This window comes from Salvia splendens, chromosome 11, assembly GCF_004379255.2.
Source record: "Salvia splendens isolate huo1 chromosome 11, SspV2, whole genome shotgun sequence".
Taxonomy (NCBI): Eukaryota; Viridiplantae; Streptophyta; class Magnoliopsida; order Lamiales; family Lamiaceae; genus Salvia; species Salvia splendens.
The window spans coordinates 12,488,509-12,507,795 of NC_056042.1; the positions used below are offsets into that span (position 1 = coordinate 12,488,509).

Genomic DNA, 19,287 nt, shown 5'->3' on the forward strand with positions numbered 1-19,287 from the left:
TAGGAGTGCAATCATGTCTAACTACACATGTCGTAAATGTGGCGAAAAAGGGTCATAACAAGAGGACAAATGTAGGGGGACAAAAATTAGACTTTATTCATTTACTACAATTCAAAATCTTTTAATTCCACAATTTGAATTGCATATTAAAAGCGGAAAATTGAAATTCCAAATAGTAATAAAATTACATAGTTTCTCTATATATCATAACAAACACTTCACACATTTCACACACTACACACATTTCACACACACTACACACATTTCACACACTACACACACTTCACATACTACACACATTTCACACACTACACAAATTTCACATACTTCATACACTACAAATACTACACACACTGATAATAAAGAGTTTAAATTGAACCAAACCGAAAAACTGAAAAACCAAACCAAATTTGAAATTTCAGTATATGAATAGTGTGTAGTGTGTGTGCAATGTGTGTAGCTTGTGCATTTTGTGTATAGTATATATGTAGTGTGTTTATTTTGTGTATAGAGTATGTGTAGAAAGTGCAATGTGTGGAGTGTGTTTCGTTTGTGTAGTGTGTGCATTGTGTGTACTTTATGTATAGGGCGTGGAATGTGTGTATTTTGGGTATAGTGCGTATGTAATGTGTATAGCATTTATATTTTGTGTATAGCGTATGTAGAGTGTGTATTTATATATGCTATATATATTTTGTGTAAAGTGTATTTGAATGCGTATTTTGTGTATAGTGTGTATAATGTGCGCATAAATTCTTCAAATTCAATTTCATATAGATTACTTCGTTTTATCGATTCCAATTGCAACTGCAATTCCAATTGCAACTCCAATTCCAACCGTGTACTTCACCGATCAGCAAAATTCATCAATTGGAGGCGAATAGTCAAACCCACGCAAAACCCGAATTTATATGCTATTGCTGCCTTCCTTTATCTTCCCTTAAAACCTCTCTCTCTACAATCCAATTCACCAGAAATCAGGATCAACAACGTTTTTTCTGGGCTTTGATTGATCCCTTGCACAAGGAAAAAAGTCACGCCGCTACAAATTACAATCGATTTGCCATGTCGATGTCTGATTCCGATACAGCGTCGCTGGGGAGCGAGTACAAGAATTTCCGCCAAATCAGCCGCGACAGTTAGTCAATTTTACAATTGATGTGCCTCTTTTCTGCGACATATATGTATATCCAGAGAGTGTGTTGAAATCAGCTGGTTTGTGCATGTGATTGGGTTGAGTGACACTGATACCTCGCGAGAATTATTTCAGTTTTCTCTCCGTGATTCTATTGTTACCTTTGTTTCTGTGTATGACTTGATGTACTTGTATACTTTGATTTGAATTTAGTGATCGTGTAGCAGCTATTGAATTATCTGAGTGGCTAAAACTGGTGTTGGATTTGAGGCTTAGAAAAGGATTCCGATCGATTAAAGAAAACCGCGTCCTGGTTTCAAGTACTAATTGGATATATTTTCTAAGATTATACTCTTATAGTTCTGTTTTATTTTTTGTGTCAAGAGTGCTAAGGGCACCAAAGTTCCTTTGAGTTGATTTAAGAACAAGTGGTTGTTTACAGTTAGTTACCACTAGAAATTGCTCTGTGATACTTCTAGTAAACAGTCTTAGCATGCGTCTATTGTTAATTATCATGTTCAAATTTGAGTATGCAAGTCATGCGACCATAATGCTCTAACAAATGAGTTAGGATCTTAATAATATGCTATACCTATGCTTTATCATTGGCAGTGTCCGTCTTGCAATGTCAGCACTCTTGACCATGATGATACCTTGAGAAGTAATGCGGGTCCAAAATTAGTTCGTAGCTTTTAGAATAGAGTTGTGCCTACCATTAGATTATTTATTGAGACTTTACTAATATATTGATGGAGTTTTGATGTCAGCAGGGCAGTTACTCAAAATCATTATCTGCTCAAAAAGGATATATTTAGTACATCAATTTTCATTTCTTTTTCAATACTCTTCTAGGATCAGAACACAGAAAGTGTTAAGAGATGATTTCTCTTAACAAGTTTCCGGCGTCGCAGAGGCGATCGGCGGAGGGATAAACAGTAGTCGCGGGAGCTTTGCCCGTCGATCAAACCAAGATTTAGGATTGCAAAAGAAAGTAAAATACGATAAAAGGAAAATAAGATAATTTGATATTTCTTGAATGATCGAAATGAATAATAAAGTCCCTATTTATAATAGTGGATACCATAACTTAAGGAACAAGAAAATAATCCTAATAAATATGAAAAGATATGGTAAATCAATAACCAACTAAATAATATAGATATGGGGATAATTCATGAATATGCTCGTATCAACTCCCCCACGGTTAAAATTCACCTTTCCTCAAGGTGGAAACCACGAAGCATGGCGAACGCCTATGATCCTCTCGTCAAGCAGCTTAGCAAGAACATCGCGTTCCACCGACTTCACAAAATGGGCTAGAATTGCATTGGTGTAGGCAGCCATAGCCACAACAATCCCAATCGATGTGCTATGTTGATTCATTCCACTATTGGACTCAACATATAAATATCCATTTGACTCAGGCAAGTCCCCTTTGCATCCTCTCCATTCACTGCTTTTCCATATAGTTGAAATATAATCAAGTGGAGAATTATCAAAGTCCATGACGCATAGGAGCTTCGATCCATCATCTCTTTCGCCATCCAACAATGCCTCTTCCTCCTCAATTTGAACTTGATTAAGTAATCGATCAATTTGGAGCTTGTCAAGGCGTCTATGAATGCCCAAACACGGCGTGTTGTTTTGCGGAGGGATCAATCGTGCATCGGCGTCGAGCGATGTTGATCGATGATTCATACTTGCGACATCCCTGACATGAAATGAATCACTCAATAATTTTAGCGATGCGTTGTCCACAACGGAACTACCCAAACCAATCTGGGCTTGGAGAATCTTGATTCGAGAAGCATTCAATTGTCGCGAGCACTGAATCTCGATGCAACCTTGAACCGGTTTCTCTTTGCGCGTAGAATCCGGACTGGACTTCTCCATCTTCTCAACCTTTTCAACTCCTCCAAAACCAACAGAAGAATCGGGAATCTTCTTGGTAGAATCAGCAAAGCCTTCCTCAACTCGATCACAATAAGGAATCAACGGCGGCGGCGGCGGCTGGTAGGTTTTTGGAGGAGGCACTTGCGGGTAATTTTGGTGGGGTAGGGCTGCTGGGAGGAAAGTTGTAGCGGCTGGTGGTAGTCGTGTGACGGCGGCGGCTGAGTGTGGAAGTAGTGTTGCGGCGGCGGTCTGTAGACGAGCTGCTCCTGCTGCCATGGATCGATGTAGGTCTGGGACGTCGGCTGCATGTATGGGTTAGTGTCGTGGAAGTAGGGTTGTGGCTGGTTGTCGAAGTAGGGGTTTGTAACGGTGCCGGATATTGCAGCGGCGCAGTGGGTAGGTGCGCCCATGGTGCGTCCCAACAAGAATTTGGGTTTACCTGCGGCAACGTGTAGGGCAGCGGTGGTTGCGGGTAGGGATGGAATGGCTGCACAGGCTGAGGGAGGTCGTATTGATGATGGGCGTGTTGTTGTTCATCAAGCTTGTCCAATCTCTTGTTTAATCTGTTGCAGAAAGCCATTATCCGGTCACATAGTGAAGACAAAATGATTTCCTCATTGGGATTCATGGATGAAGGATGAAGATGATAGAAGATGGAGGATGAGCACGAAATGAAAGCACCAATTGTTAAGAGATGATTTCTCTTAACAAGTTTCCGGCGTCGCAGAGGATAAACGGTAGTCGCCGGAGCTTTGCCTGTCGATCAAACCAAGATTTAGGATTGCAAAAGAAAGTAAAATACGATAAAAGGAAAATAAGATAATTTAATATTTCTTGAATGATCGAAATGAATAACAATGTCCACTGTTTATAATAGTGGATACCATAACTTAAGGAACAAGAAAATAATCCTAATAAATATGAAAAGATATGGTAAATCAATAACCAACTAAATAATATAGATATGGGGATAATTTATGAATATGCTCGTATCAGAAAGAATGTGTAAATTGATTATGAAAGGCATGGATATCAACTAATATGGTAGATCATGATCTTTCTTGTAGCATAACTAGTATATATTAGAAAAGCACCTTTCTCTGAAAAAAAAACATTGACAGGAGAGGCCTTTCCGAGTCACTCACTAAGATATGCTTGTATGTTTTTAGAATATGTGCCGATCTCAATTTTTTTTAAAGAGAGAAAATGACCATCCTTTTTTGGAAATAAAGCAGAAATGCATGCCTTCACTTGACTACTTTTCAGACATATTTGTGCTATCTTGACAGTTTGATTTGTTTATAGGCTTTAGTTATGTTTATATGCTTTAGTTACAGGTTTCACTCTTTTATTAATTGTGCAAACTTTTTAATGTTAAAGAAATCCTGAATAAACTAAATAACTAACTAATAAGATAGCACAATTGACTCTTATATTTCTTAATGTTATGCATTAATATAGAATATCATTGAGCACCAGAACTTGAAAAGCTTTTTCAAGATAAAACAACACCTGTAAAAGGCAAACTGAGTCTCCTTATATTTTTTAGTGTCTGTTGATGCATATATTGCAGAATTGAGCACCAGGGCTCGAATAGCTTCTTAGCTTCAACATGTATAATATTTTTTCTACTAATCTCTTGCAGAAGCTGTTGATGCTATAAAATTACCATTAAAACACCACTATTAAGATAAGCCAATTTAATTGCCCTACTTTTTCCACGCCTGTTGATGGCTTGATGCATCGATTAAAGGATATCTCTAAACACCAGAAGTTTAAAAGCTTCTGGAGCTTCAGTCTGTATCAGTTTTAATTTTTTGTATACTATCTACTTCTAGAAACAGTTGATTGCTAAAAGTCCTGTTATGAAACCACTGATTTGATAGGATCTGAATCTTCATACAGATATAACATCTGTTGATGCATACATTAAGGACTATCATTGAGCTTTCTGTATCAGTTTTATTCTACTGGTACAATATCAGATGATTTTCTAGTTCATATTTTCTGGTCCAGCAATGTTAATTTTTCTAATCTCTTTTATCAGTTTTTTATGACTGATGTATGCTTGCTGATGCCTTGGTGTGGGTCTTAGTTTGTTCTATGCAAATCTTTCTTAGTGGGGATTATTATTTAAAAGGATTAGCCAGCTACATTTATATATTTTATGTCCTCTGTAATTTCTCTATAATTGCTAATTTCTGCAATCCCATATGCAGGATTGTTATATGAAATGCTCCGATCAACCAAAACAGGGGACTCCAAGTCGAGTTGGAAGGTAGAAAAGAATATATATTTCTCTTACACTCAGAAAGTTAATTAGATCTAGGTGTGGGTGATTGGGTTGGAGGATTGCTAGGACTTCTCTCCTCCATCAATCCATTGCATGTTGTGTAAATGTATGATGTCTGAGGCTCAAGTTTTTTTCTTACCAAAATCTCAAGAATCTTCCAAAATTTTTTATATGTATGTGTGAAGTACACCAGACTGATTGAGCTCCATTTGAGGGAATAATTTGTCCAGAATAAATACGCATTTTGGTACCAATATGTCATACTAAATACAAGTATCCCATAATACCGGGAGAAAAAATGAACAAAGAAAATTATGCAATAGAGGGTGCGTGGTATGTTGAAAGCATAGGGAAGAAAATAAAGTAAAGTAATAGGCATGTTACGATAGCAAATCCAATTGAGGCGGTGGTGTAGAACAATGGTTTCTGTAGTTAAATTGTTATTAGAGTTCTCATTTATTTAAACCTTTTCTTTCCAATGGTCAATATATTTTATAATTACAAGTCTATTAATGATTTTTGCCTTTCTGTTTTATGCACAAACCTTTTTTCCCCCTCATATGCCTCTTGTCTATTATTGGTAAAATTTTGTTGGCAAATAGCTCTTTTAACTGAAATCATTCAGCCCCAATCACCTTGGATGAAACTTTAACTTACCCGATCCAGTTTAATACATAATCTCTTGAGATGTGTTGGTTTTACTGTGCCATTATCTCTAACTCTAGTGCAGAAAATAGTAATCTACCAAGTATATATATTACGAGGAGAAGCACAAAGTCCTGTTTGACATTTGTAAAATAACCATCAGGCACAAATTGTAATCAAATTTTGTTGTAGATAGATAACATATTTTGGGTTTTGATTTTCCTTTGATCTATTATGTGATGCCCTTTAATCCCTCTATTTCTATGTTCTATCACCTCCCTGTTCTAATACCTTGACATGTAGGTACTCATTATGGACAAGCTTACAGTTAGAATAATGTCTTACGCATGCAAGATGGCAGATATCACAGAGGAAGGAGTTTCATGTAAGAAATAGAAGGCCAGTCTCAGAGAAAAATTGTATCTTTCTTCTTTTCACACCCAATACTATTGCTTGCTTTTTGTTGCTCTCTAAATCTATGCCATGATCATATATTTATACATGAGCTTTCTGGTATTGTTTATGGTGGAGTTATTTATGTAACTGCTTGTAAGTTACTTGCCAAATGTTTCAAATAATATGCTTGTACCCTCAGTGTTCAGGTTGTGTGTGAGAACAATAATTGATATTTGATAATTTAATAATCTAACAACAACGAGAACAAAAACATTAAGAACAACAACAACAACAAAAATAATAAGATTTAGTGATTGGAAGGTTTGATTATCACTCTACTCAATAATATGAACAGTTATTTTGTCAACTACTCAACTCTCATCTGAAAGATAGTGAATATAAATATTGATTAGATTATGAAATTCACAGATCACAACCTGTTGAAACGTACTATCTAATGAAAGCAATGGCTCTAAATCCATATTCTTTTTAATATAAATGGCTTACTAAATATTTTAGGTACTAAATGCCACTTCATGCTAGCAATTTTAGTAGGCTACTTGTCTATTTTCGATTTAGTTGCCATCCTCACAGCTTATTTAGTTGCTCCAATTTGTGCATTCAATATCTATTCATAAGAACGTCATCATATGTATTGCTCTGAAAACATTGTCTGATGTATTACCTGTATGCTTAGACTAATAGAAAAGCTCCGGATTTATGCTGATCTGTTGGCCCATGCAGTTTGTATTTATTAGTACTATATAAGCTGGTGGAAGCATTATGAGTTAGTTTGTCTGGACTCCATGTCTAGTACAATCTTTAACTTTAATTTTAGGATCTTTAACTTTAATTTTAGGAAAGAAGAAACAGGTGTATTTGATTGATTTCCAATTGCAATTAACTGCTTCATTATTTTTGCGGAACAAAAGGCAACCTAACATTATCTTTTGCATGAGTCATGCGTGGGGAAGATTCACCATGATACAAAAAGATGCAGTTATTTATTGAGATAGAGGAGTAACGATGTTCTCTGACCTATTGCAGTGGTGGAAGATATACACAAACGAAGACAACCTTTGCCATCCATGGATGGGATATATTTTATCCAACCAACCAAAGAAAAGTATGTAGTTCACATTTTTATCATCTGACTTTGGTTTTGATATCATCCTGATAGTAAGGCTATAAGGCTTGCAGAATAATTTGTACAAGAGACTCATTACATGAAAGTTACTGGACTCTAATGAAGGAAGTCATCTGAATAGTTTTAATGTTTTTGCTTACAAATTTCTTCTAGATAAATTTAGTTTACAAATTTCTTCTTCTTCATTCTTTATGTGCTTCACATTCTTGCCCTTATCTTTCATTTTCTTGATCGTGCAGCATTGTTAGCTTCCTGTCTGATATGTCTGGAAGAACGCCATTGTACAAAAAGTATGTCAAATGTTTTATTCTTTCTTTCGCAGGTGTTCCTCTACAATTTTATGGAATAGTTGTAACTCACATAGTCACATTTCCCGAGTTATATGCGGCTATTGTTATGGAAAATAATTGGTCTCATCATCTCTTTGTTTCATCTACTTTTATCTTTTTTCTGCCTTTAGGGCCTTTGTCTTCTTCAGTTCACCTGTTTCCCGAGAATTGGTTGCCCAAATAAAGAAGGATGGAAGTGTTTTACCTCGCATTGGTGCTTTAAGAGAGGTTACTCAATTTTCTTCCTTCTCTTTCTTTTCTCTCTCTCTATGTCCACACATATTGTACATTTGTACTAAAGGGAGATCTAGTATTTATTCTTATTTTGAATCTGAAATGTACAGATGAACTTGGAATATTTCGCCATAGATAGCCAGGTATATATAATCCTTTTAGACTTTTATGTGGAAGTTCTTGTATGTAGCATTCTCATAATCCCTTTACCGTTCACAAGAAAAAAACTCATTCAGATTTAGTTGAATGGCTTGACAAACTAAGATGTAAAATTAAGTCATGCTATATGAGACGGTGACCACGGACAACTCAGATCCATGTATTTTAAAAATGTTCCTGCTGCATGGTGTGAACTTCAACAAAAAAATGCAATGGTTCATTTGGCAATTGCCTAATACTTCAGGGTTTCATCACTGACAATGAGAGAGCACTTGAGGATCTCTTCGGGGACGAAGAAAGCTCTCGCAAAGGTGATGCATGTTTGAATGTGATGGGGACACGAATAGCTACAGTACTTGCTTCTTTGAGGGTACGTTATCTGAACCTTAAATTGTCCTATAGCGTTAGCAATTTCAGATTGAAGACCTCTATTTTATTGTGATATGGCAGGAGTTTCCATATGTCCGTTACCGTGCAGCTAAGTCCCTCGACCCCACTACAATGACTACTTTCCGTGATCTAATTCCTACAAAACTTGCTGCTTCTGTTTGGAATAATCTGATGAAATATAAAGCCAACCTTCCTAACTTTCCCCAAATGGAGACATGCGAGCTGCTTATCTTAGATAGATCAGTAGACCAGGTATGTAGTATCAATTCCATGCCCACTATTTCAAATACTCGAGATTTCCTCTGTATTTTTTATTGTATAATATACTTGTATTTCATGTTCAGATTGCTCCAGTTATACATGAATGGACATATGATGCCATGTGCCATGATTTACTAAATATGGACGGAAATAAATACATCCATGAGGTAGTGTCTCTGAGATCTTACCAGACAGCTTGATTAAAATTTGAAGTTCCTCAGCCATGTTATGTAATCATAATGGTCAGGTTCCAAGCCAGACTGGTGGTCGCCCTGAGAAGAAGGAGGTTCTTTTGGAGGATCATGACCCTATCTGGTTAGAGCTCCGACATGCACATATAGCCGATGTACGTATGGAGAATCCTCCTATGTATTTATTGATATTTTGCTGAGATTTGACTCAATTGCTATATTTACTTCAATCAATTATCAGGCAAGTGAGCGGCTGCATGAGAAAATGACAAACTTCGTATCGAAAAATAAGGCTGCACAAATTCATGGTTCAAGGTTGGTTGATATATACTTTGGTTGGTTCCTCAAAAATTTGGTGGATCGAACCTATGCCAACATTTAAAATAGTCTTAGATCAGACATAATATTTAAATAGTCTTAGATTAGACAATATGATTTTTGCGGAGTTAGATAATTAATCTCTCAACTTGTAATTAAAATATACTCCATTAGGTATCTTACTAGTTTACAAGATACTTGTAACCTATTATGTTTCTGCCGACCATTTAAATATAAGTATATTTTGGTCTGAGTGGCTATTTAGGGTTTGTTTAGCTTCCTTGTTTTGTCAAGAAAAAGATCCTTGTAAGCTAAAAACATAGTTATAAAATTTATGTTCTCTTAGCTTATATCATGTCAAGCAAACTAAACAATCCCTTAAATGCATAATATCAAAAGCTATTGTTATAGTACAGTTTATTAGCTAGGATTTAACATTAAATATGCTATTTTTACATGGCAGATTTTCAATGGTGTAGTCTTATTTCAAGTGTAACTATTAGCCTCGGTTACCTTGTTAGACCATCCCTGCTCTTTCCTTCTTGTTTTGAATTTGGATTAAATTGTCTTGGATCTTTTGGTTGGGTTAAAGAGCTGAGGTTTTGCATATCTCTGTTTTTCTATTTAAAGTTGTATCAACGTGTAGCAGTACATAATGCTGCTATGAGATTTTGAACTATCCAAGTATAAAAAGTGAAGTATGATTATGATTATTAATTTGGAACGGCGAAGTCTTAACAAAATTTCATCTGTGGGGTCTTCGTTTCACGGAGTACACGTTCAGTTATATGGATATATTTAGATATACCTAAAATCCCTAATAATTCCAAAAGTCCCTGCCTCACTTTTTCATGCTTCTGTATTGTAGCAATGATATATAAACATGTGTCCTGCTAGTCATGGTATATGTGTATCTATTGTGTACATTAAATATGCAGATCTGGTGGTGAATTGTCAACGCGGGACTTGCAAAAGATGGTTCAAGCTTTGCCTCAATATAGTGAACAAATTGAAAAGCTCTCCCTCCATGTTGATGTGAGTTTTAGTGTATTCCTGGCTGAAACATTTTTAATGCTTTTACTTGACCATGTTGTCACACAAGTGATGTTTTCTAACCATCTTCTAAGATATTACTCACTCCGTCTGCGAAATGCTGTCCACTTTTGCAATTTCGGTCCATCCGCGAAATGTTGTCCACTTTGCTTTTTCCATTTTTGGTAAATGGACACCACTTTCCATTACTCATTACACTCGCATTCTATTATAAAACTAATATATAAATGTGGGATCCACATTCCACTAACTTTTTACACTCACTTTTCTCCACATTTATCTTGAACTAGAGTAATGCTATATATTTCATCATTTTTGTTTGTTTGTCACTCAAGTCTGCATGTAAATATAACTGTGGCAGACTGTTGCTAATACTGGTTAAAACTAAATGGCATATGTTTGCTCGTTTTGATTGCACTTTGAATCTTAACAAATAGAAAAAATTGTAATTAGGGTCTTGGAGAAGCAATAAATTACCGAAAGCTTGAGTTAAGATATCGTATCATATTATAACTTTTAAATATTATAATGTTTGTGAATCCATCAGTTGATATATAGATGTAGTAATTCTAGCTAGACTCTTTTTATGAACTCTAAAATTATGATTGTTTATTAAATTTATATAATATGTACCACTTGAGTATTAAAGAATATTGTTGAATAAATGTAAGCAGCAGATCTGTAAATTAACTCCAAATATCAAACTCTATATTTATTTCTGGGCTGACTAGTGTCTTATGTGTTTCTTCAGATTGCAGGAAAAATTAACAAACTTATCAGGGAATCTGGGCTTAAAGATGTTGGTCAACTAGAGCAGGATCTTGTTTTTGGAGATGCAGGAACCAAGGATATTATTAATTTTCTTAGAGCAAAAGAGGTGAGTTGCGTTTTCCTTTGTGCTGTAAAAGGGTAGAAGCTTATATGCCGGTGACGGATGTTATTTAAAATGTTCAATTGTTGGCAGGATATATCACGGGAATATAAATTGCGATTATTGATGATTTATGCTGCCGTATATCCTGAAAAGTTTGACGATGATAAAATCTCAAAACTAATGGAGGTTAGTGCTAAGTTTGAATTTTATTTTTAACAGTCCAGGGTCCATGACGTGACCTCATAACCTTGTGGATGTAGTTGTTAATACCATATGGTTATTCTAACTGTGCTAAAAAACATAAACTTTTAGATGATGATAGGATTATGTTCACTATTTTTTCAGAATATGATTTTTGTTCCCTTACCATATATACCCTTTGTTTAGTCAATCTAACCCCCAAAACAGTACTGCATAAATTATGTAAACACTTATATAGACGCTTCCCCATACCAAATCATGTAAATTCCTGTCCCTCCTACTGTTCAATAAGCACCCCTCGTTTGAAAGTATTTCTGCCACCTGATCCACCCTTGTATAATACCCTCACCCCCAACCTGCCCCTTATATAAACATGACCAGTGACCACACCCACCAGACTTGTGTAAAACCCTCCCCTTATGCAACTCGGCAGCTCCCAAATTTTTTTTGTAAACTATATTCACCAAAGACACTAGCATTATTGGGATGATATGTTAAAGACGATGTTCACATTTACATGGATAACATGTTCGATTGAGTTTATGCTCTCATGATTAAATTAAGCATATCCGCGGTCATGTTTAAATAATATCGGTCACGGTTGTGTTCATATTTGCATGAGAAATATTGCATGTTTTCTACATAAGCATACGTTCTCTTGACTTGAAAAAAGAAGTCTGGTAACCCTAGGGTCCCAGGGACGAGCACTGGCAGCACAATTTGCCTTTCGAACCAAAGATTACTATTTGATACTCCCTCCGCCCCCCCAAAAATTGACAAACTTGTAAATGGCACGGGTTTTATGTGCAATTGGTAAAGTAAGTGAGAGATGAGAAAAGATTAAGAGAGAGGAAAATGGTAGTGGAATGAGTGTTAGTGGATTGTGGGGTCCACATTACAAATGATGTGTAGGATTATTATTTGTTGAAAAACTTTCCATATTTAGACATTGGACGGCCCAAAATGGTAAAACTAGTACTCCCTCTGTCCCATTAAAAATGAAATGCTTTCCTTCTTGAGTTGTCCTATTAAAAATGAACCGTTTCCTAAAATAGAAATAACTTTATCTCTACTTTTCCCTCTCTCTCACTTTACTCTCTCTTTTTAACTCACAAAACAACACTACATAAATTCTCGTGCTGAAAAACAAACGTTTCATATTTATTGGGACGGAGGAAGTATATTTTTTGGGGACGGAGGGAGTATTTCTTAATAAGGATCTTTTAGACATTGAGCCAAAAAGGGCTAAAAAGTTCACATTTCATATGTGGATGACAAAAAGGGCTAAAAAGTTCACTTTTATATGTGGATGACTAAATATGCATATAGCTTTTCTAGTTTGCTAAAAATGGCAATTTCCACTAATACTGTTCAATTTTAACCTTGACAATGTGATATCTTCCATAATATTTTTATGATTTTAACCTGAAGTCATGATACAACCATCAATCAGCTACTGCCTCAAAGAATATCTCCACACCTGAAAGATCAAGAATTAGTCTTGATAAATCATGCTGTTACTTTGAGAGACCTAGTTTTTGTTCACCTTGATTCAACTGTTGGAAAACCAATGTTTTTAAAATGCTGCCATGGCACTTCTCCGTGACGGGATTTTGAAAAAAACGCCTTTTCAATGTTGACTTGTGGCAGATTTTGATGGCGGCTGCCATAGCATTTATGGAATTAACCCTAAACCATGCCCAAATGACCCAGCCAGTTTCCCCAAAATCTGACCCATTTGCTAAAACCGATCTGCTTTGCACAATTGAAGTAGGGAAATAGGGTTTTAATATGTTTTCAGATATCCTGCGCAGTACGCATTTGAACGCCAACCCTACTACTTCCCTATCTATCCCCCCCGGGAGTTGCCTCCCCCCCCCCTAGTGCTGCGCTGGCTTATTGATTCAGTTTCAGTTCTACTTTCTTTTTTATAATATATTTAGATTTTCAATCATAAATTTTCTAATATACTATTATTATAATTAACATGTTGGGAATATAGAATCAGTGAGAACATGTTGGGAATATAGATTTAAAGGGAGAAGGATTTGTTTCGCTGATGTCGGTGATAATGATGAGAATGGGATGACTATGTTTAGGTTGATGAGGATTTGAATCTAGGCTTAATATGTTTTGATGTATGATGATTTTACATTTTTAATTATTTAGCTAAGCCTTCAATTACTGAATAAGCAGCTGTATATTTTTAACTCTATAATATACCTTCCTTGAGGTGGTTCTTGTGGCTGCAGCCATTAAGCAATCTGGTAAACCTTTAATATGAAAACTGATATCATGCTACATAAAATGCAGCTGGCTAGACTACCACCAGATGATGCGACTGCGATTTATAATATGAGATTGCTTGAATCTTCATCAGATCCGAAAAAGAGCTCAAGTGTACCATTTTCTCTTAAGTTTGATGTCCACAAGGTAGTGAATAGAAAAGTGATTGTTCTGTAGTAGCCATGCATCTGATAGTGTGGTTAATTTTCATTTTTCCTTGTTTTCAGAAGAAGCATGCTGCACGAAAAGACAGACCTGGAGAAGTGGCATGGCAATTATCACGTTTTTACCCCATTATAGAGGTAATTTTATGACTCTGTAAAGTTGGGAAGATCAGGAGATGTATGGTAGCTCTGGCTCTTGGATGAGCAATGCACTCGAAGCTCACATAGAGATATGAATATCACCCTTAAGCCGCGCCGCGGCTATTGGTAGAACGGGTAACATTCTGTTACCGTGAAAATTTGCCTCAGCAGATGTAATGCTACTGAATGAGCTTAAAAACTCCACCAAGAGTTATAGCAAACTGCTTGTGAGATGGATTTTGAATTTACTTGTCTGATACTAATATGTTTAATTGGTATAAATTTTGAATAACATTTTGAACAGTATATGTACTATAGCCCAGGACCATGAATGATTGATTTCTTTTTCTCATACAGAAACAATGACTTGACCCTGACATGATCTGGTGGCTGAATTAAAAATTTCGACAAAGTTGATCATGTTATAGACCCATTCATCCCGTGAAATTTTCACTTTAGGGTTTTGTTTGTGTTTACATTATAAGGTGTCTTGTGATGAAAACTAGTGGTAATACTTGTTGGAGTACATATGAAGTCTAGTGTAAACATATTGTCTGACTAACTGGTTCCCCTTGCAGGAGCTTGTTGAAAAACTTAGTAAAGGCGAACTACCTAGGAACGATTATCCTTGTATGAATGAACCTAGTCCTACTATTCATGGATCCTCTCAGAGTGCAGCAATAAGGTCAGGTGACATCCCAACACCTTTTTCAAAGAGATCAAGAAGAACAGCAACATGGGCTCGTCCACGGAACTCTGATGATGGTTATGCAAGGTATACTTGGAGTCTTGTGTTTGTTAATTGACTCTCAACTTATCTCTCGTGGTCTTTGAAAAATGTCTAGTGCTATCCTTTTAAGTTCAACAAGCTTGGACTTTTAGTCTTTTAACTTATTTTTTTCCATGTAATCTACATGTTGCTTTCCGTCATTTCACCCTGAAGTGATTGTGTCTTAATTTATTTGTTTCGTTTAGTGATTCAATTTTAAGGCACGCCTCTAGTGATTTCAAGAAGATGGGTCAGCGGATTTTTGTCTTTATTGTAGGTGGGGCAACACGTTCTGAGGTAATATACGATTTTTTGCTCTCTCTCTCTATATATATTTTGTTTTTGACATATGTTTCTCTGCAGTTACGAGCTTGTCATAAATTATCAGCAAAATTGCAAAGAGAAATTGTTCTAGGATCATCAAGTCTCGATGATCCCCCACAATTTATTACGGTAAAAGACTTCATTCTTTCCTGTTTACGTATATCATCTCCTTTATTTTGTGTTATTGCCTTCATCCAGAAGGTGCATTGAATTTTGAGGCAACGACTCTAGTCTGGCATCTGATTCTGAGATGATTCGTTTAGAGTGGCTGGCATGATTTCTGTTTTAGGAGCAGGAGATTTAACTAATTATGTATTTACTAATGACTTTGTTTCGGCATATGCTTTGCTTTTACATCCATTAAAAACAAACATTGACAGACACAGGAAATGTGACCTAATCTCCATCACGTGCTCAGATTCTTGGGTTCGCTTAAATGTTGTGAACTAGTACAGTGATCGTGTGGAGCTTATAGTGTGATTCTTTCTCTTTTACAGAAGCTAAAGTTGTTGAATGCAAATGAGTTGTCATTGGACGACCTCGAGATCTAGATATTTACGGCTGGTGAAGCTGGATATGCAATTTAAGCAATTGTGATCATACAACAAAGTATCATGCCGCGTTCCACTATCCTTCTATTTTCTTCTCACCGTGTACAAAATGGCTGTGTGGCAGATGTGTTGTAATTTATTTGGAAATCTGTGGTGTGTGACACTGTAACTATACTTTCTTTTGGCCCCCGAGTTGTTTTTTTTTTCCAGTTTGTTATTGCCTTTGCATGTCAGTATCTTTCTCTAGCTGATTATTTGCTCACATCTCCACCATGCATGTGTTCTTGCGCCACATAATTCTCATAGAAATCTTTATCTCCCTAAAAATATAGGAGGTAGTGCACGTGGAACATCGATCAATATATACGTAGAGAGCCAAAACCAGTGTTTGTTCTGGCTGTTTTATTTGTTTCATCCCCCAAATATGAGTCACCCAAATTCTTTGGCTGAATTGTTGATTGAGTGATCGTAGTTGCAAGTAATATGCATAATTAGTAAAGTAAAAGTAAGAAAGATAAAAAAAAAAATGATTGAAGTATTATTAGTGGAGAATTAGTTCTACATTATTAGAGAGAAAGAAAAACATGTTTTCTAAAATCAAAGCTGCATAATTGTATGAATAAGGTAAAATGAAAATAGTAGTTTATATTTTTAAGGGATGGCAATAGGATATATCCTGTTTATAAAAATATGTGCGCTTTTCCTATTCGTTTTCGTTCGTCCCATAAAAATATGAGTATTTCCAAGTTATCCCCGACTCATTATCCGTGTACATCAATTTATTTACAACAATACCACTAGACATTTTGTTAACTCATTAAACACTAATATATTGTGGGTCCAACTATCCATTAGTACTTTAACCACGCGTTTTACCCTCTCTCCCATTTTATTAATTGTGCATTAATTTTCGTGCTATTTTAAATACATACATTTTTATGGGACAAAACGAATATATCTAGGTTGTTCAATTCCACACATGCCTTTTACTAAATGCATTATAAGTAGATAATTAGATAAGAATTACTATATGAATTGGGGAATATTACCCCGATGAGATCTTAAATAGTAGTTTGAACATGTACTTTCTCTCCTATTGAAACTTTTTTCCCAAATTTTAGGTTATTCCACTAAAGATAAAATATTTCTTAAAATGAAAATAACACCATATCTATTTTTTCTCACTCAAACTTTATTCTCTCTTCATTTAACTTACAAAACAACATTATATTAAGTTTTGTGCCAGTATTAAAATTTTTAATTTTTATCATAATTTATTATAGAGTGATGATAATAAATTAGTACTCCCTCCGTCCCATAATAGATGGCACACTTGAAAAATGGCACGGAATTTTAGGAGATGTTTTGTGTGTTAGATGGAGAGAAAAAATAGTATATTTATATTAATGTGAGAGGGAGCCTTTTCCATAAAAGAAAGTGTGACATCTTTTGTGGGACAAACTAAAAAGGAATGTGTGACATCTATTATGGGACGAATGGAGTAGTATTTTATTCTTAGGCCCTTCTTTTTTTTTAATTGGCAAATGAACCGAATTTTAAGGGTGGCATCGTAGGACTTTTGGCCTCAAACATTACTATTCTACCACTAGTTCAACTTAAACACATCTTAGGCCAAGTATACTGAAATGTAATGAGAGTCGAGTTATATGAAGGTAGAAATGTAACGAAGATAATAATGAAATGATAATTCCTTTGGATCTCCATTCTATTTTCTTATTCATTCCGTTGCATGAGCATTAATAAATGAATAGAATGGAAGTATGAATCACCATTTTATTCCTTCTTTCATTTTATCGTACGAAGAATGGCTTAGTCCGTCAAGAATATGATCCACAACCACAGGGCATTGATGATATTTTTCTGCCAAAACATTTTTTCTAGAAAGGAATGAAACCAACATATTGGCTTTGGGAAATACTTATTTAGCTTAAATTCCGGGAGTATGAACCTACCTTAGCATACTTTAATATACTTTAATATAGAAATTCACTAAGGCCTAGGTAGGATTTGGAATGTTACAACTATAACTTTATCAATCCAGTGATCTAATTATTTATTTCCTCGTCCCACCAAAGATAACTCACTTTTCTTTTTGTTTTATCCTAACCAAGATTACTCATTACTAAATATGAAAACACCTTTTATCTCTACTGCATTCTCTCTCTTAATTTACTCTCTTTATTTAACACACAAAATAAAGTTACATAAAATCCCGTGCCGCCTAAGGAAGGGATCATCTTCCTTAGGACGAAGCGAGTACTGTAACTGACTCTCTATACACACACATAGAGGTGTCAAGTGGGCCGGGCCAACTCAGCCCGGCCCAAGACCACGTCTAGAACGGGCTGGGTCGGGCCTGGGTTTTGGTTGACGAGAATTGGCCCAGCCCAGCCCGAGCCCAGTTAGCAAGTGGGCCGGGCTAGATTTACATTTTTTTTAATGATGAATGAAAAATAAATGATGCCTTCATAATTTCATATCCAAAAACAAGGTAGAATAGGAAGGAGATGAATATGGAAAGAGTTATCAACCAATATTTATAGGAGATTAGGAGCATGATAAGTGAAAAAAATAGTAGCGATTGAATTATAAGGAAATGACTAAGTAATTATGTGTATTAATAGAGTATAGGGAAACGGTGAAAATGTTAATTGGAATTATGGAATATTAGGAAATGACTAAGTAATTATGTGTATTAATAGAGTATTATAGGGAAACGGCTAAAATAATAAAAATGTTAATTAGAATTATGGAATAGTGGGAGTAAGAAGGGAAGTATAAATGTGTGATTTATTGCAAAACCATAGTAAAAAATAATACACTCTTATATATTCCTATAATATAGGCATTTATAGTTTTATATATATAGTAATTTTATGTATACACGCCTAAACCATAATATATATATATATATATATATATATATATATATATATAGAGGTGTGATCAAATACAAACTCTCTAAAATACAAATTATACAAACTATGTCACCGGAGTGTACAAATTCTGTCACCGGAGTGTACAAATTATGTCAACGGACTGTACAAATTCTGTCACCGGGGGTCGATGTCAACGGAATGTACAAATTATGTCACCGGGGGATGTACGGAGTGTACAAATTCTGTCGACGGGGTGTCCAAATTCTGATTTTTCGATGTCAAAATGTTGACATTAGAAAAATCTCTTATATTAACCGTTGATTAATTGTACTAAGTGAGTATGATTAAAGTTTGTATAGTTTGTATTTTAGAGAGTTTGTATTTTATCACACCCCTATATATATATATATATATATATATATATATATATATATATATATATATAGGATTGTATTCAAATCCTTTTTTCATATTTTCTCCTATTTCCTTCTTGATCTCAGCCCCACGATTTTGTCATCCGACGGTTAGATTGATGCCACGTGTCATTTAATAATGCAGATTTTCAATTAAATAATACACACCGACTAATAATGCACCGTTATAGTGTAATAATGCAGATTTTCAGTTGAATAA

General features: G+C 35.4%; 1 protein-coding gene across 2 annotated transcripts; it reads left to right on the top strand.

Moving 5' to 3' along the window:
* Positions 1–772: 772 nt before the first annotated feature.
* Positions 773–15,987, top strand: LOC121756163 (SNARE-interacting protein KEULE-like). 2 transcript variants are annotated; one of them, XM_042151635.1, is made up of 21 exons: positions 773–1,138; positions 5,248–5,306; positions 6,270–6,351; positions 7,410–7,488; positions 7,749–7,799; positions 7,970–8,066; positions 8,183–8,215; positions 8,476–8,601; positions 8,682–8,873; positions 8,966–9,049; positions 9,130–9,228; positions 9,315–9,388; positions 10,330–10,426; positions 11,196–11,321; positions 11,409–11,504; positions 13,833–13,952; positions 14,033–14,107; positions 14,689–14,885; positions 15,086–15,176; positions 15,243–15,332; positions 15,701–15,987. In XM_042151635.1, exons 1-21 carry the CDS (start codon positions 1,066–1,068, stop codon positions 15,752–15,754), a joined length of 1,995 nt encoding a protein of 664 aa, XP_042007569.1. In that variant the 5' UTR covers positions 773–1,065; the 3' UTR covers positions 15,755–15,987. The 2 variants fall into 2 exon arrangements, with proteins under 2 accessions (XP_042007569.1, XP_042007570.1); XM_042151636.1 differs by lacking the exons at positions 773–1,138; positions 5,248–5,306 and having other exon boundaries at positions 6,291–6,385.
* Positions 15,988–19,287: the final 3,300 nt, after the last annotated feature.

What these genes read in the sequence shown, in the direction of transcription:
- LOC121756163 (XM_042151635.1), top strand. Translation starts at nt 1,066, where the DNA reads ATGTCGATGTCTGATTCCGATACAGCGTCGCTGGGGAGCGAGTACAAG. An exon ending in GCACAAATTCATGGTTCAAG is followed by an intron (nt 9,389 to 10,329) that starts GTTGGTTGATAT and finishes TTAAATATGCAG; the next exon opens with ATCTGGTGGTGAATTGTCAA. An exon ending in AGCTCTCCCTCCATGTTGAT is followed by an intron (nt 10,427 to 11,195) that starts GTGAGTTTTAGT and finishes GTGTTTCTTCAG; the next exon opens with ATTGCAGGAAAAATTAACAA.